The 15,155-nt window shown below is 56.1% G+C and overlaps 1 protein-coding gene across 2 annotated transcripts in view; it reads left to right on the top strand.

The window, feature by feature from the left end:
- The window catches only part of ELL (elongation factor for RNA polymerase II), an 81,827-nt gene that overhangs the window by 49,915 nt on the left and 16,757 nt on the right, over positions 1-15,155 (top strand). For both annotated transcript variants that reach the window (XM_059063551.2, XM_067032498.1), the window contains exons 2-5: positions 2,853-2,900; positions 9,203-9,324; positions 9,701-9,864; positions 12,004-12,278. In XM_059063551.2, the coding sequence (XP_058919534.1) occupies positions 2,853-2,900; positions 9,203-9,324; positions 9,701-9,864; positions 12,004-12,278 (609 nt within the window). The remainder of the gene's footprint in view (positions 1-2,852; positions 2,901-9,202; positions 9,325-9,700; positions 9,865-12,003; positions 12,279-15,155) is intronic.

Here is a 15,155-nt window from a genome sequence, read left to right as displayed (position 1 = left end):
CTTATTCTCATTGCCCTTGGGGATTGAATGACTTTGTGAGAAAGGAGTCTCCCAAATAACTTACTTGACAACTAGGCCAGTTAAATCCTTCACTAGATGGCCCACAGGGAGCGTGTGATCCAGGGGGAGTATGGCCCACCACACCATCAAGTCAGCCAGGCACCAGGGGGGCTGCCCTGGTGGAGTCTGTTCTGGGAAGGTGCACCCTTCTTAGTTCCTCTCCTTCTCTACCTAAATCCGGGCTCATGTCATTGCTGATGTCATGGCCCCTGTCCCCCAAGACCCTGGAACACAGAGGCCTTGCTGTGTGTGGATGGCAGACACACATGGTGCTGTGGTTAGCCCCGAGCTGAGTCTTGCATGGAGGTCTGGACCGAGAGACCTGGGGGCAAGAGAACCAAGTCCTGCATGCTCTCTACTACCATGTTGTCCCACGTCTCTGCTCCGGGCTTTGCACTTGCTGTTCCCTGGCCAAGAACACTCTGACTTCCTAGCTTTCATGATCAGGTGATGTCAGTAGAGAGCTCCGTAACGATGACAGACAGGGTGGCTTTACCTTGACGCTGTCTTTGCTGTGTTCTTGTGTGTTCTGCTGTTTCCCTTCCACCCACTTTACATCATTCTTGCACTGAAAATGGTTAACAGACGGGAGTCTCTCCCCATGTTCAGGTGGTGTTCCTCAAAGCCCACTCGAGTCTTCAGAGAAAGACCCTCTGTATGCCCTAGGGCAGGTCACAGCATTATGGAGGTGTCATTTATAACCCATAGAACTTCCCCATTTTAGGTATATAGTCAGTGAGTGTTAATGTTCCACCCGAGAAGTTCCCTCCAGCCCGTCTGCAGCCACTCCCCACTTCCAGGCACTCAGTGATCTTTAGTTTTGCCTTTTCTGGAACTTTATATAGATGGAATCATCCATCGTGTGGTGTTATATGTTGGACTACTCTCACCTAGCTGGTGGCTTTGAGGTTAGTCCATGTTGTGTCCATCAGGAGTTCGTTTCTTTGTATTTCTGGGTAGTATTCTGTTGTTTCTCTGTCCACCAACTGATGGACATTTGGGTTGTTGGCTATTTTTTGAATAGTAATTCTGCTATGCACATTTATGTATGTTTTTGTGCAGACATATTTTCATTTCTCTTGGGTATACCCCTAGGAATGGAATTGCTGGGTCATGTGGTAACTCTGTGTTTAACCTTTTAAGAAACTGCCAGACTTTTCTACAGCACTTTGTATGTTCACACCAGTAAGGAACGAGGGTTCTGGGGTGTCATCTTTTTTCTTTTAGCTATCCCAGTAGGTGCCTGCGGCATCTCTTCCTCACTGATGAGTAAGGGCTTCTGCCGTGCTTATTGGCCACCTGCAGGTCTTCTTTTTGATCTCTGTCTTTCACCCATTTCCAAGCAAAGGCCACTTAAATGTTGCATCTCCAGGGGCCCTGATGCTGTTCCTCTAGTACTCTGAACAGCAGCCCAGGCATTGGTCTTGTTGTGGTTTGTGGGACGGGTCATCTGGTCCTGAGCCTGCTTTGAAGGGAGCCTGGCCCCTGTCTCAGCAGCACAGTGGCCCTTGTGCCTGCAGGGGCTGGAGGACCTCCCTTATCTGCCGGCCTGGCGGTGAGGGGTGTTGTGCTTTAGAAGTGTGGGGTGGTTTCTGGGGTGTCAGATCCCATGGAGGTAAGTGTTGGAGCTCCGTGTGACCTCTCAGGTCTGCTCCAAATGGCAGAGTCCTTGGAGATCCTTGGCAAAAGGGGAGGCTCCTGGTAAGCAAAGTGGGGTGAGTGTGTGGCCCACAGGGTCCAAGCTGGCTGAGCCCTGTCTCCCTCACAGGCCTACAGCTCTCATCCCAGTGGCTGATGGGGTCATGGGCACTGAGAGGCCAGTCTGCCCATTGGTTCTCCCCACGTGTATGTAGCTCCTCTACCCACCCAGGGCTTGCAGTGGGCCTGACATTCTGGGCGGGGAGCAGACAGGTAGCCACTCCAGACGCTCTGAGAGAGGCGTGGGGAGCCCAGGTGGGAGAGCCTCCCCTCCCTCTAGGGGGTGCTAGGGTGGAGACCTGAGAGGTGGACTCTGATGGAGGTGGGAGAGCCCAAGACTTCGGCACCCTGTGGAGGAACTGGGGAGGACAGTGAGCCCTGTGGGTTTGGGGGTAGAAGGAAGGGGGTGTGGTGACAAACCAGCACCACCCTCTTGGGTGGTGTCTGCTACACAGAAGGTGGGTGCTGAGGGCTCCAAGATAGATGAGAAAGAGAGGTTCAACCCTCCATCTGGATCCGTGTTCTTTCTAAAATTCCACCAGAAGGCTGATCTCTGAATAGCTAAAGCTTAAATTATTTTGAGTTTTTTGGTGTATTTTTTCTTGTGACATTTGGAAATTCCGCCACTCCAAGTGCAGTGACAAGCTGCTCTGAAGCTGTGACGTGGGAGCTGGGCAGGCGTTGGGCTCTGTCCTGCCAGGGTGTTGGGGGGCAGGGCGTCACCTCATGAGCCTGCCTCCTGGCTGGTGGTGCTCACCCACCCTGATTCCTTTCCAGCGGGTGTCTCTGAGGCAGGATGACCTGGGCTTATGTTGGTTTGGGGAGAATGGTGAAGGGGGGCTGCCCATTGCCTGTATCTTCACTCTTGCCTCTCATGTGTACCTTCAGCCCTGGCCCCTGTGCCATCTGAGGAACTGCTACTGATCCTTCAAAACCCTACTCCGGTAACCTTTCTTGTAATTTTCAATATGTGTGAGTTTTTTTTCACCCCTCCTGAAAACACTGTCCTTATCTGGCTCCTTGTATGACTGGGAAGTGAGTCTTTGGATTTCCAGATATCTTTATTGACATTTTTCCATCTTGCTTTTTTGCAGGACCCTGTTTCACTGAGACCTTCGATCCGATTTCAAGGAAGTCAGGGGGTGAGTCTTTTTTTGGTCTTAATCATATTTAGAATTGTGGAGCTGGTGTGCTCCCTGCACTGTTAGGGCTTGCTGGGCACAGCAGTCGGCTGGGAGCAGTGTTTTGGCCCCATCCACCTTTGTGCCAAGCTGGGCCCTATGCTGAGTCAGGGTCTGCCTCTGGTTGCCTCCAGGCTGGTCCTGTGGCTGGGGCCACACCAACAGGCCATCTGTGGCCTGAAGGCAGCTCTCCTGTCCAGTGGCTCCTCAGTCTCTCCCACTTCCTTCCTGTAGCCACCAAACCCCTGTTCTGACTTGATCTCTGTGCTGATTCAATACTATGGCCCCGGAGCCCAAGCAAGCCTGGAACTGTGCCCCCCCAGGGTGGGACACCTGTCTCTGTCGGTGGACCTGGGACCACGGGTGTTTGTCTGGCTTTTGGTACTGGGCAGGGGGGTTATAGAAACTCAACATTCCCATTTTTTCATGAAAGGTATTTGATTCTAAATAACCATCTTACAGAAAAATTGAGGAATGGACGAAAGGGTGGGTTGTCCATAATCCTTACCCCCCCAGGTCTTAGGACCCCCATATCCTCTGCCCACCAAAGATGCTTTAGAACACTTTAGTTTTTCTTCTAGTCTTCGTTACAAGTCTTTTTTTGTTTGTTTGTTTTTAAATCTGAAGAGTTGTCACATGTGTCTAAGTCAGTTTCCACCTGACAGCCTGCTGGCTTCTTACAGAACCAGGGGTTCTGTGGATTTTGCCCCAGTCAGCATGCTCCAGAGAGATGGAACCTTGAGGAGATATGTGTCTGCATGTGCAGATACATTGATACCAAGAGATTTACTGCAAGACATTGACTCATGTGGTAGTGGGGCTGATGAGTCTGAATTCCATGGGGCGGGTAGGAGCTGGCACGGGGGTTCATAGGCATGCTTCTTCCTCCTCAGGGAAGCCTTAGTTTCCTTCTTAAGGTCTTCAGCTGATTGGATGAGGCCCACCCAGACCATGGAGGGTCATCTCCTTAAAGTCAGCTGGTCGTGGGTGTCACTGCATCTACAGAATACCTCCACGGCACACCCAGATTACCATTCATAGAGTCATTGGGGCCTGTGGCCTGGCCAGGGGGACACACAAATTGACCATCACACCAAGACCAGTCAAAGTCCGTGAGATGCCCTTAAAGGCCCCAGGGCCCTCCCCCCGACCCCCACCCCCCACCCCCATGCCTCCTCTGGGGCTTCCTCCGCACCTTCATTGGCCCCATCAGTCTCCTGCCGTCACCCTTTTGCAGCCTCCACTTTATCTTCCCTGAGACATTTCCCCAGGGGTTGGAGGTCAATGCTGGGCTTGCTGCCAGACTGGCCCAGTGGCGCCCTCTTGTGGCCCACGATCAGGTGCTAAGTCTGCTCCTTATGACCTCTGGACCTTGTCCTTCTCCTCCTGGGCATTGCTGGAATGTGACCATTCCTCCCTGCCAGGTCTGAGAGGCCTGGCCTGGTGCCAGGCACACAGCGGACTCTGTCCTGGCCAGGCCATATCTGCATGGTCACTCAGAGCTGAGGAGGAGAGGATGCAGGGTGGCTCGCTTCCCACTTCTCCTGGTCTCTCTGTACACTCCACCTGTGAGGTTGGAAAATAGAGTAGGAGGCTGGTGGCTAGAGTTGGGCAGGTTCATTCAGTGTTCCTGATGCTTGGGCTGACTCGATGTTCTGGACCCCATTTAGGCTGACAGGGCCCACTTCCCAGAGGCCATGAAGCTGGCAGACTGAAGATTGAGACCCTATTTGCTCCTTAGCTCAGGGACCTTGGCTAGATCTTCTCCCTCTGTTCCTTGGCCTCCCTGCCTGGGAGATGGGCCACCCACCTCAAGGGTTGTATGCAGGTTAACGTGGCCTTAGGAGAACCAGAGTCCTCCCTGCAGTCCAGAACCCTCTCACTCAGTTCCTGGTGCTAATCCCCACCTGATGTGAATGCAGTACGGCTGGCGTAGGGTCTCGGTGTTACTCAACTCCTGGGTTGGGAGTCACATCCAGTCCAGCCACCTCCCCGCCTGTGCTGTGAGTGCCACAGGGCTGGGTGCTGTTCGGCTGGGCCCCAGTGTTGGCTGGTTCCTTGGGGCGACTGTATGGCATTGCCAGGTTCCCCGGAGAGCCTGGCCCCACCTGTAGCACATCCATGATCTAGGGCATCGTCTTCAGAGCAAAATGCTCACCTTTGTTTCATTTGCCGTGTACATGTGTGTTCTCTGCCCTCTCACAGGCACTGAGCTGGCTGACCTGGGCCCCTCTGCCATCAGGGGTCACTTCTGAGGTGTCAGCCCCTGACAGCTGGTGAAGCGTCAGGCTGCAGAGGGGAAAAGAAAACCCCACTTGGCCAGCCGCAGCCCAGCACTCTTCAGTTGATGAAAAAAGAAAGAAAGGGAAGTAGGGTTGGCATCCAGGGCTCTTGAAGGCATTTCCATGTGCTGCAGCAGGAACCCAAATGGCAGTTTACAGAATGAGGTTTGGTGGCACTTGTCAAGGGCCTTTGACCGGTGTCTCTGTGATCTAGGAGCCAACTCTGCGGAAATCATTAGGGATGTGCACAGGATTGAGCCACGGGGTGCTTGTTGCTGTGTCAGGGGGATAACTCGGAAAGCCCGGGAAGGGGCGGGCAGGTGGGCGGGCGTTGTGCACTCCGCTTCCCAGGGCCCACAGCGTGCAGGAGCGGCTCTCGGGAAGGAAATAGGTGCTTAGAAAGCGCTGTGGGTTTGGGGTTGAGGAAGCTAGGGCCTCCCAGTGGGCGGAAGAGGCCACTACAACTCTTAGGAGTGTATTCAGCTGCGCGGTAGTAACTCTTTACCCAAAATATATTTTATTCTGAGGGTTCCCTGGAAAAGAAAAATAATGAAAACAAACGTTCTCTGAAAACCCCTCTGGCTAGAGAGAGCCTGGCTAGTCAGTTTGGTTCCTGAGTGTGCCTGTTTTGTCTTGTTCTTACCTGACTGGAATACCAAGTGCTCCCCACCATTTATCCCCCACCCAGCTCGGGACTTGATTTGTCTCATCAAAGCTCCCACCTGCACCGCAGACAGAGCAGGCCCCGCAGGTCTGGGGGAGGGCTGCCGGCCTGACTTGGGAGAGATTTCAAGGGGGGTTGATTTAAGGGCTCTGGCAGGGACTCGACCTACTCGCAGCAGAAACAACACCCCCTCTTGGGCCTCAGGCCTCAGAGGTGGATGTCAGTCCCTCAGTTGCCCAGGACCATTTGGGATGGGACAGGCTGTTTGTTGCTCCAGGTCCATCTGTCGTCTGTGCACACAGACACATGCTTAAGTTTATGGCAACTCCCTCTGCTTCCCCATAACCAGGAGTTGGGGCTAACATCAGATATGCACCCAAACCTGCCATCAGGCCAGCTGAGGGCCACGTGGTGGTCCCCATGGGACAGCCGAGACTTGGTCCGGAAGGCACACGTACTGCTAAGTGGGGGCCAAGTTTCGGAACATGTGTCGAGCTCTCTGCTGTCACAGAGAAAGCCACGCATTCCTGAGCCATTCATGCCCAGCTGGCTGGTTTCCAGTGACTGGTAGCCATTAACCAGCATCATTAACCAGCAGCAAAACATCCTGTTAACCAGAGGATTCCATAGGCGGTGGTGCCACAGAGCTGGGGAGGGCCTGGGGCTTCAAGACCCTCCAGTGCCAGGCTCCAAGCAAGCCTCCCCTTCCCACCGTCCTGCAGCCCCAGTAGCTGCCCTTCCTCTGGACTCCGTGCTGTGCCCTCGCCTCCAGGATTTTGGAAGTGGCCATACATACCCATGTGGAAAAGGTTCTCACAGGGTAAAAGGATCACAGTGAAGGTTCCACCACACCCCTACCCAGAGAGAAACACGGTTGCATCAGGCCTCATGCTGTACGTACCCTCTCCTTTCCTCTTAGGGGCGATAGCCTGGTGGGGACTGTGGCAGTCATGGCAGCCACTGCCCTTTGAGCAGACTGAGATGGAAAAATGCCACCTGGGGAGGCCTGGTCTCTGCCAGAGCCAGGATGTGGTGAGGGAGAGGATCAAGGTCAGGATGGAGGAAGAGCCACCCTTGTTGGGGTTCAGGCTCCATCGGAAGTGCCTTTTGATTTTTCTGACTTTGTGGTGCCCAGTCTTCCTCCCGCATTCTGGGCAACTGCATCAGTGTGTATCTGGCTGCAGGTGCACCTCCCACAGTGACCCTCAGAAGCATCTGAGTGCTGGGTGTTCAGTTACTTGTATAATGGAGAACAAAAGTCACATCTGCAAAGGAATGTGCACACAACACAGGGTGGCTACTAGTGCTGGACGAGATGCTGCACACGCACTGGAGCGTGTATGTGCGTGCGTGTGTGTGTGTGTGTGTGCGTGCGTGTGTGTGTGTGTGCGTGTGTGTTTTCCTGCGTGAGGTGAATGATAGCAGGCAGTCTGGGTTTGATTGTTTTAGATGCTGAGTGTGAGCTACTCCATCTCTTTATGACCCTCATAAAGAAACAGGTGTCTGTGTTGAGATTAGGGCCTGTGTGGCTGGCCAGGGCCGACCTGGCATTGCCACCCTGCTGGTCTCCTCCATGGACTTTGGCCTCACCTGCCACTGGGTGTGTGTCGTGGGTGGGCCCTACCCCTGAACTGCATTGACAGGATCATGCTGGAGGGCCAGGAGGGAGTGCTGGACAGACCCCAGCTGGGTGGCTGGGTGGAGCTGGGCCAACGGGGCAGCCTTTCTCCTGGGCAGCATTCATCCTGGGGCGGGGAGGTGGGGGACAGGGATGATCATTGGCCCAAGGTCATTTGCAGTCCTTGGACGGCTGGTGCAGACTGTCCCTCTCCCCTAGGCCAGGCTCTTCCTGCCCTGAGCGGCTGTGCCTGGGAGCCACTCTGTGACGCCTTGTCTCTCAATGTGCACGGCGGGGGCCTCTCTTTGGAGCAGGGAGTGGCTGTGCATTGAGGGGGTCCTGCAGCATTTTGAGCCAGCGCTGGGTTGCGTGACCTCCCAGCTTCCCTCATGGGTCTACACACCCCCTGAGGGCTGGGGCAGGGGAGCCGCATCCCTCCCTGTGGCCCAAGCTGCTGTGTCCTTGCTCTCACGGACAAGGCTCAGACAGGCTGAGCTGCCTGCAGTCACATGTGACAGCTGGGCACAGGGCAGGGGGGGTTCAGCCCTGAGCCACATTCTGTCCAGTGCTGATGAGGCGTGTTAGTGTCCTCACACCACCAAAGAAGAGACGTGCTCGCCTTGGCCTGCTGGGCCGGTGCAACAGCCCAGGAACAAGGCCTGCTGCCCCCTAACCCCCAGTGCTGCCCCTTCTTGTTGACCACTCGTGACTCCACCTTGTGTGTCTGCCTGGCTGTGATGAGCTCCTGTGCTCAAGCCGAGGGATAACTTTAAGGCTGGTCACCTCTGGTGACAGGGTTCTGGAGGCCCTTCCACTGCCTGCACAGGGGCTGGCAGCCGGAATGTGAGGTTTTCCTGTCTGTGTTTTTCAGCAGCTTCTGGCCTTCACCCAGTGTGGGCAGGGGGCCAGAGGGTCGGCCTGGAATAAAGTGGCCTCTGGATGTCCTGCCTACGCTGAGCCCTGCACTTTGGCCAGGACTAGTGCTGTCTGTCTGTCTGTCAGCCAGGCCGTCTGTCTGTTTTCTCTGGCGGCTGTGGCTTTGCCTCGCTAGGCTACAGTGGTGCTCTCTGAAGTTGGGGTTACATAAACCGTGGCACACGCATACCCTGTCACGGTTGATTGGGGGCAAGTGCTGCTCATCTGTGAGCCCCTCGGGGCCTGTGCCTGCCTTCGTCACAGACACCCAGGTGGAGTCAGTGTTCGGCCTGGAGGAGGTGGAAAGGGCGTTGCTAAGTGGGAGTGCGGGTCAGGGCATCTCAACCTCTCAGCATGCCCTGCCCGCTGCTGACGCCGACCCATCTTGTCTCTTCTCACCTTTATGGTTGTCCTGAACCAGATCAGCCCTATTTGGTGGGGAAACTGACTCACGGCCCAGCTTGGGGTGGCGTCCTTGCCTCTGGTTGTGTGCTGAGTGCTCTGTGCTCCTCAGACTGAGTTGCCATTGCTGTTTAGAAACCAGACACAGGACCCCCCCCCCCCGCCACTGCACGAGAACCCAGGACCCACCAGCAGCCTGTCCATGGTGACACGCTGGTCCTGCCACTGTCGGGAAAACAGAGGTGCGTTTCAAAGGAATGTGGTTGCACATTCCCACTGTAAGGGGCATGCTTCAGGGATGGGCCTGGGTTCTGTGCTGGCCCATCCTGTGGTCCCCTCTGTGCTGTGGACCCACCGGTGATGTCCCCCTCTCTCCACGCAGCACATCTCCATCCCCCAGCCTGACTGCCCCACGGAGCCGCGAACGTTCTCCTTCTACCTCTCCAACATCGGCCGTGACAGCCCCCAGGGCAGCTTTGACTGCATCCAGCAGTATGTCTCCAGGTGAGCCTTGCTCAGGCTGCCCCAGGTCTTCCAGTGGGCAGACCCGCCTCCCCCGACTTCCACTGTGGCGCCCCCTGCCGCAGCCTGCTGTGCAGATGTTTACCCACCACCTCCAGCCCCAGCGCCCCTTCTTCCCCTTCTCAGGTGAGCCACCCTGGCTCCTTACAGTGTGTCCAGGGCACAAGGTCTAGGTCCTGGCGTGCCACCTGTGGCCCAGCGACCTGGGTTCCCTTGTTTCTTTTGGGTCAAGATGTGCCTTGAAGAAACCCTGTTGCCCAAGTCAGCACCAAACCACATTTCTTGGGCATGGGGGTGGTGACCATCTCTCCTGGTCATCCCAGGTGCTCATCTCGGCTTCTGGCCCCTTGTCTTGCAGCCAAGGGGATGTCCACCTGGACTGCCTGGGCAGCATCCAGGACAAAATCACAGTGTGTGCCACCGACGACTCCTACCAGAAAGCACGGCAGAGCCTGGCACAGGCTGAGGAGGAGACACGGAGTCGAGGCGCCATCGTCATCAAGCCCGGAGGCCGTTACCTGGGTGAGGATCAGGGGCCTGGGGGTCTTGTACCTGCTGGGCAGCTGTCGGGGGAGCAGGAGAGACTCGGGGCCCATCCAGACCAGGAGCGGGAGTGATGGGTTGACAGAGGTAGGATGATCTGGGTCAGTGTTGGGTCAGGACGGAAGGTCCTTCCTGGATGGCATCTGCTGCCTTCTGAACCCAAGATGGACTAAGGGGCCCGAGAATCCCAGGCATTCTGAATCTCAGGGCTCCTCTCCCAGGCTGTAGCCTCAGGGACCTCTACCCATCATGGAGCCTCACCCTACGTGAAGCCAGAGCTTCGGTCTGTCCTTCAGCTGCCACCCCTGCCCTCACCTGCCCAGATGTCTCCTTCCCAAGACCGACGTGGCGGGGCAAGGTGCAGATGACGAGATGCACCCTATGGCGGGCAGCCTGCTGCTGTGTTGGGGCCAGCGAGGGACCGTAGGGTGGAGACCAGGAAGGAAACGCATTGATCCCTGTTCACTGGGAAGTCTCTGGCCCCTCGGCATCTGCTTGGAAACAATTTCAGTGAGGTCGAGACACTGACAACATCAAAAGTAGGGAGAAAAGTACTACCTATTTAGAAAGCTCCATCATCTTGCTGTAGTCATCCTACCTCCTGGATGCCGATGGAGTTAAAGAGTCACTGGAATTCATTGCCAGGCAAGAAAGGCCTGAGAGAGGTGTGAAACGGCTTACCGCAAGGGAGAACCTTGATGGCTTTTGGGGTTTTTTTCTTCTTTAAGGAAAAGCAAGAGCGTTTCACACTGCTCCAAAGAGCATGCGATTTTCCTTGCTTGGCAGTGGGGTTGGCTCTGAATGAAACCCCAGACGGTGCAGGAATCCATCCTGCCTGTCAGCGCTGGGCCCCAGTGGATGTGGCTGTAAGTGACCAGGGAGCCTGGGCCCTGGGCTGTAAGCTGCCCAAGGGGTGCCAGCTAAAAGGGCTTCAGAGCCTGCTTTTGCTTCAAGATGCAAAGGTGGACATTTGTACACATTTTAATAAATTTGGGGTGGGTCTTTCAGCCAAAAACTTGGTCCAGAATTCGTCTTACGGTGCCATTTTGGGTACAGTGAAGGTTTTTGCAGTAGTTTACGTTCTGGCGGAAACGCTCGTGTCCTGGCCTCTTAAGCCACCGACGTGCACGTCCTGGGTGTGTCAGGCCTCTCCCCCCGACCCATGTCGGCCCTTCAGATGGTCCTCTGGGCGCGAAGTCTGGCCCTGAGGATTCTAAAAGCACTTCTTCCCTGTGTTCATTTGACAAATCAGATTTGAGGGATACATGCAAAAGCAAGTCGTCGTGGAGAGGTTTCTGGCCCAAGGATTCAAGATGTGCGCTGACTTTGCTCAGCAGTCCTCGTTCCTTCAGTGGCAGGAGCGCCGTCCAAGGTGGAGTTAATGACTTAGGAGTGGAAGCACCCTCCCTCGAGAGCAGTGCTGGAGGCTCCATGGAGGATCCCCTCTTCCGTCTCTGTTTGCAGCACGAGGGTGCAGGATCGGCCTGCTGCCCCCGGGCCTCTGAGCACAGCCAGGTCTGCCCAAGGAGCACTTGCCAGGGCCACAGCTGGGGGGCTGCTCACACCCTGGGGTCTCCAGAGCAGCTGTCCAAGTGGCCCCTGACGCCTTTATTTTCTTCTCCTTTTTCATAAAAGAGAACGGCGGATCCTATGGGACCAGCATAGTGCTGTGAAGTTCAGGCTCTGGGTGCCTGCCTCTGGAAGTTCTGGGACTCCCTTGTTAACATCAGCCCCCTCTCCCCATATGGGTCAGGTGTTTTGCGTCCCCAGGATGTAGGCTGCCCATGATGAAGTCAGTTAAGGCTCTAAGCCCGCTTCTATTTCCTGTAGCTCCCGCTTCTGATACTGTGGGGCCCTGCAAGTGCCCACTGAGCTGTTTGTGGTCAGCAGGTGGCAGTCGCAGCCGCCCAAGGGCCCCACTGAGCAGGTGGGGCTGGACGAGGCTTGAATTGCCTTCCTCTTGGGCTTAGTGAGAGCTTGGGGCTGTCGGCCATCGGCCATCTGCCATCCATGGGTGTCCACAAGCTCGCTCAGGAACTTGGCGTAGGCCCCAGGCAGTGGGACACGGTGGCCGCTCCCTCACCCCTTCCAATCCCTGATGCGTGGCTCTTATTGCAGGCAAAAAGGTTCAGTTTCGGAAACCGGCCCCGGGGGCAGTGGATGCTGTGCCCTCCCGGAAGCGGGCGACCCCCATCAACCTGGCAAGCGCCATCAAGAAGACCAGCGCTGGCAGCGTTAGTGGGGGCAGCGGGGTGTCTCAGAGGCCCTTCCGTGATCGGGTGCTGCACCTCCTGGCGCTGAGACCCTACCGGAAGGCCGAGCTGCTGCTGAGGCTGCAGAAGGATGGCCTGGCCCAGGCGGACAAGGACGCACTGGACGGCCTCCTCCAGCAGGTATGTGCTTGCCCTGGGCTGGCCTGGGCTGCGCATGTGGTACTCACTGTCCAGGGCCCTCCTCCTTACCAGCTATGGACACACAGGCAGTGGGTGTAGCACAGGGGATCCAAGACTTCAGTAGCACAAGGTTTTTAGAATTGAACAAAGCCTGAAGAACCCACAAGCATGAGTTAGCAAGAGCTCAGGCTTCACAGTCAGACAGCAAGGGCCTCCTTGTTGCTCATCAGTTGTGGCTCCAGGCAAGGGGCTTCATGTCCGGACCCTCAGGCTTCCATCTGCGGCTGGGGCATGACCACAGCACCTCCCTTGGGGTCAAGAGCTAAGCGGGCAGGAACGTGGTGCTAGCAGGTGGAGCCTGCTGTTAAGCAGCCGGGGCTTTGGAGCAAGGGCGGTGGCCCCAGCACCTTCCTGAGGCCCTACCCTAGAGGAGGCAACTTGAGGACCCCTGAGAAGGTGAGTGGCTCACTCCGGCTTCACTACATCAGCTGGGCCATGTGGATACCACTTTGCCGAGAAGTGGGGATGGGCCACCTCAGCGCGCTGTGAGGATGGCACAGCCAGCAGCAGTCACGCCAGCATCCTGAGGAGGAGGCGTGGCCCTACCTCACTCAGGTAACTCTGGGCGCTTGGGTGGTGCCTCCTATAGCAGAAAGTACGCGCCGTGACCATCAGTAGCTATGTCTGAGGATGAGTTTCAGATTTACTGAGTTCTTCAGCAGGCCTCTGGGCACTTCTCTTCCCCATCCCCAGTGCAGTCCAAGGCTGGTGTGACCACACAGCACATTTGTTGGGAGGATGTCGGCATGGCTCTCATCCCCCCGTGCTCTGGCTGGGGTCCCTGTGTTACCCATTACCCCCCGAGAGTTCAGGGCAAAGGGAACGGGTGAAGAGGGAAGAGGGGCCTCTGTGACATTCCCCTGCATTCCGAGGTACACATGCAGGTCTGGGCAGGGACTGGTCCCCATCCACAGAGCAGTTGAAGGGTACCTCCCCCATCCTTCATCCGAGGAGAATCCTCTTGTGTCCTGAGGGCTGAGGTGCGTACCGGAGACTCACGTTACTGTCAGGAGCGCCCGTGTCCACTCACTGGGTGCCTTTGTGCGGATTTGGCCTCCTGAGCCACTGTCCCCCACATGGAGGTCATGCTGGCAAGGACTGAGCAGCACTGTTTCTCCCTGCAAGCTTAGGAGTTGGCTCGGGGTCTATTAGAAGATAGATGCATGGCTCTGTAGCCCAGAAGTTTTCTTTGGCAAAGGGGCATGCCAAAGCACCCAGAAAGCTCTAGAACCAGGAACGACATTCCCAGGGCGCTCATTTCCTTGGAAAGTCGTGTGCCGGCCTTGCCCCTGGGAAATTGGGGAAAGTACATGGGAGGCCCTTTCCCTGGGCTGGGGGCCACCCAGAGCTGCCTCCTGCAGCACGGGGTGACTGCAGCAGGGCTGAAGCGAGCTGGACAGAGTCATCAGACATGAGCCAGGACTGGAGACAAGTGTGGCAGCCACTCACGCCCCTGGATGTGCCCGCAGCTTGCGTTGCCACCCAGCCGGGCCCTCAGCCCCTGGTGTAGCGTTCTTAGAAATGCCCTTGCTCCCGCTCTCTAATCTCGTTCTGTTTGTGCCCAGAATAAAAAAGCACAATGCAGAATGTGACCCTTAGCTGACCAAGCACTTGATTACACTTGAGAGTTACCCACTGAGCAGCCCTCAGATGCGGCAGGGATGCCAGGCTCAGTTCTCTGGAGAGAGAGGGGTCTGGTGGTGCTGACTTAGGTCTGCCTGGGGCGCTGCTCCATTTTTAACCCCTGTGACATTCTCATTGCTCCTGGTCCTTTCCTGGGACCAGAGAGGCACTGTACTGGGCTCCAGCTTCTCCAGTGGACTTGGGTTCGGCAACTCCTAGGGGGTGGCCCAGCCAGTGTCTCGGGGTAGAGCGTCCTCCTCATGCCTGCTCTGATTGCTCCTAAACTGCCCCATCTGCCTTGTGCTTCTGTGTTTACTACCCAGCTTGTTCTCTGCAGCGGTGTCGGGGGCAGGAGGACCCCCTGCCAGCTTGGGGGTGGGAAGGTGTCGGGGGCTGTGCCTCACCCAGGATGCTCATTACCCGCCCCCGCAAGTGACCAGGGACTCTGATGAACAGCACTAACAAGACCACACTGCTCAAAGGCGCCCTCTCTATTCCTTCTGTGAAAACAGAAAAGGTTTAAGGCGTTCCATCCTCCTGGTGGGAGTGTTGACCGGTGGGTAGCTCCTCTGGAGAGCATTTTAGCAAAACATATCAAGAGCCATAAAAATGTGCAGAGCCTTTGACCCACTAATCCCACTTCCGGGAAGCTGGCTGAAGAAAACCGTCACCAGCATGGAAAAACCTGCACAAGTGACATCAGTTTATGCTACAGAGAAACTGGAAACGGCATCAGCATCCAACAAAGGAGAAACGTTTGAGTAGATCACAGTGTAGCCACTTGGTGGAATATTACTCAACCATTAAAAATACTCCTTGTGGAAACTGCTGTGATGTGGAGAACTTGTAATCTCAATGATAGCGAAAAACAGTGTGCCAGCCACACGGCGACACACGTGTAGTCTGGAGACCATGGTGCCCAAGCGAGATAGGGAAGTGCCTGCTTCAGGTCAGGGGCCTGAATTCCGTCAAGCATCTCACGGCAAACGTTTTAAATCTATCTTCGCAGAGAGTCTTGGAGACAAGCTCAGCTTTTGTTAACCAGCAATAGCAGGGCTGGCTGGTTGCAGGGAAGGTGGGCTCAGCCTGGCCTCTGGAGGCACCCCTCACCCAGCACCCCAGTCTCGGCCGACTCTGCCACAGGAGGTCTGAATCCGAGAGCGGGTATCTTAGTCCGTCGGGCTGCTGTAACAG

This window comes from Kogia breviceps, chromosome 4 (assembly GCF_026419965.1).
Source record: "Kogia breviceps isolate mKogBre1 chromosome 4, mKogBre1 haplotype 1, whole genome shotgun sequence".
Taxonomy (NCBI): Eukaryota; Metazoa; Chordata; class Mammalia; order Artiodactyla; family Physeteridae; genus Kogia; species Kogia breviceps.
The sequence above is the reverse complement of the archived record's forward strand: the minus strand, read 5'-3'. Positions and strand labels throughout refer to the sequence as shown.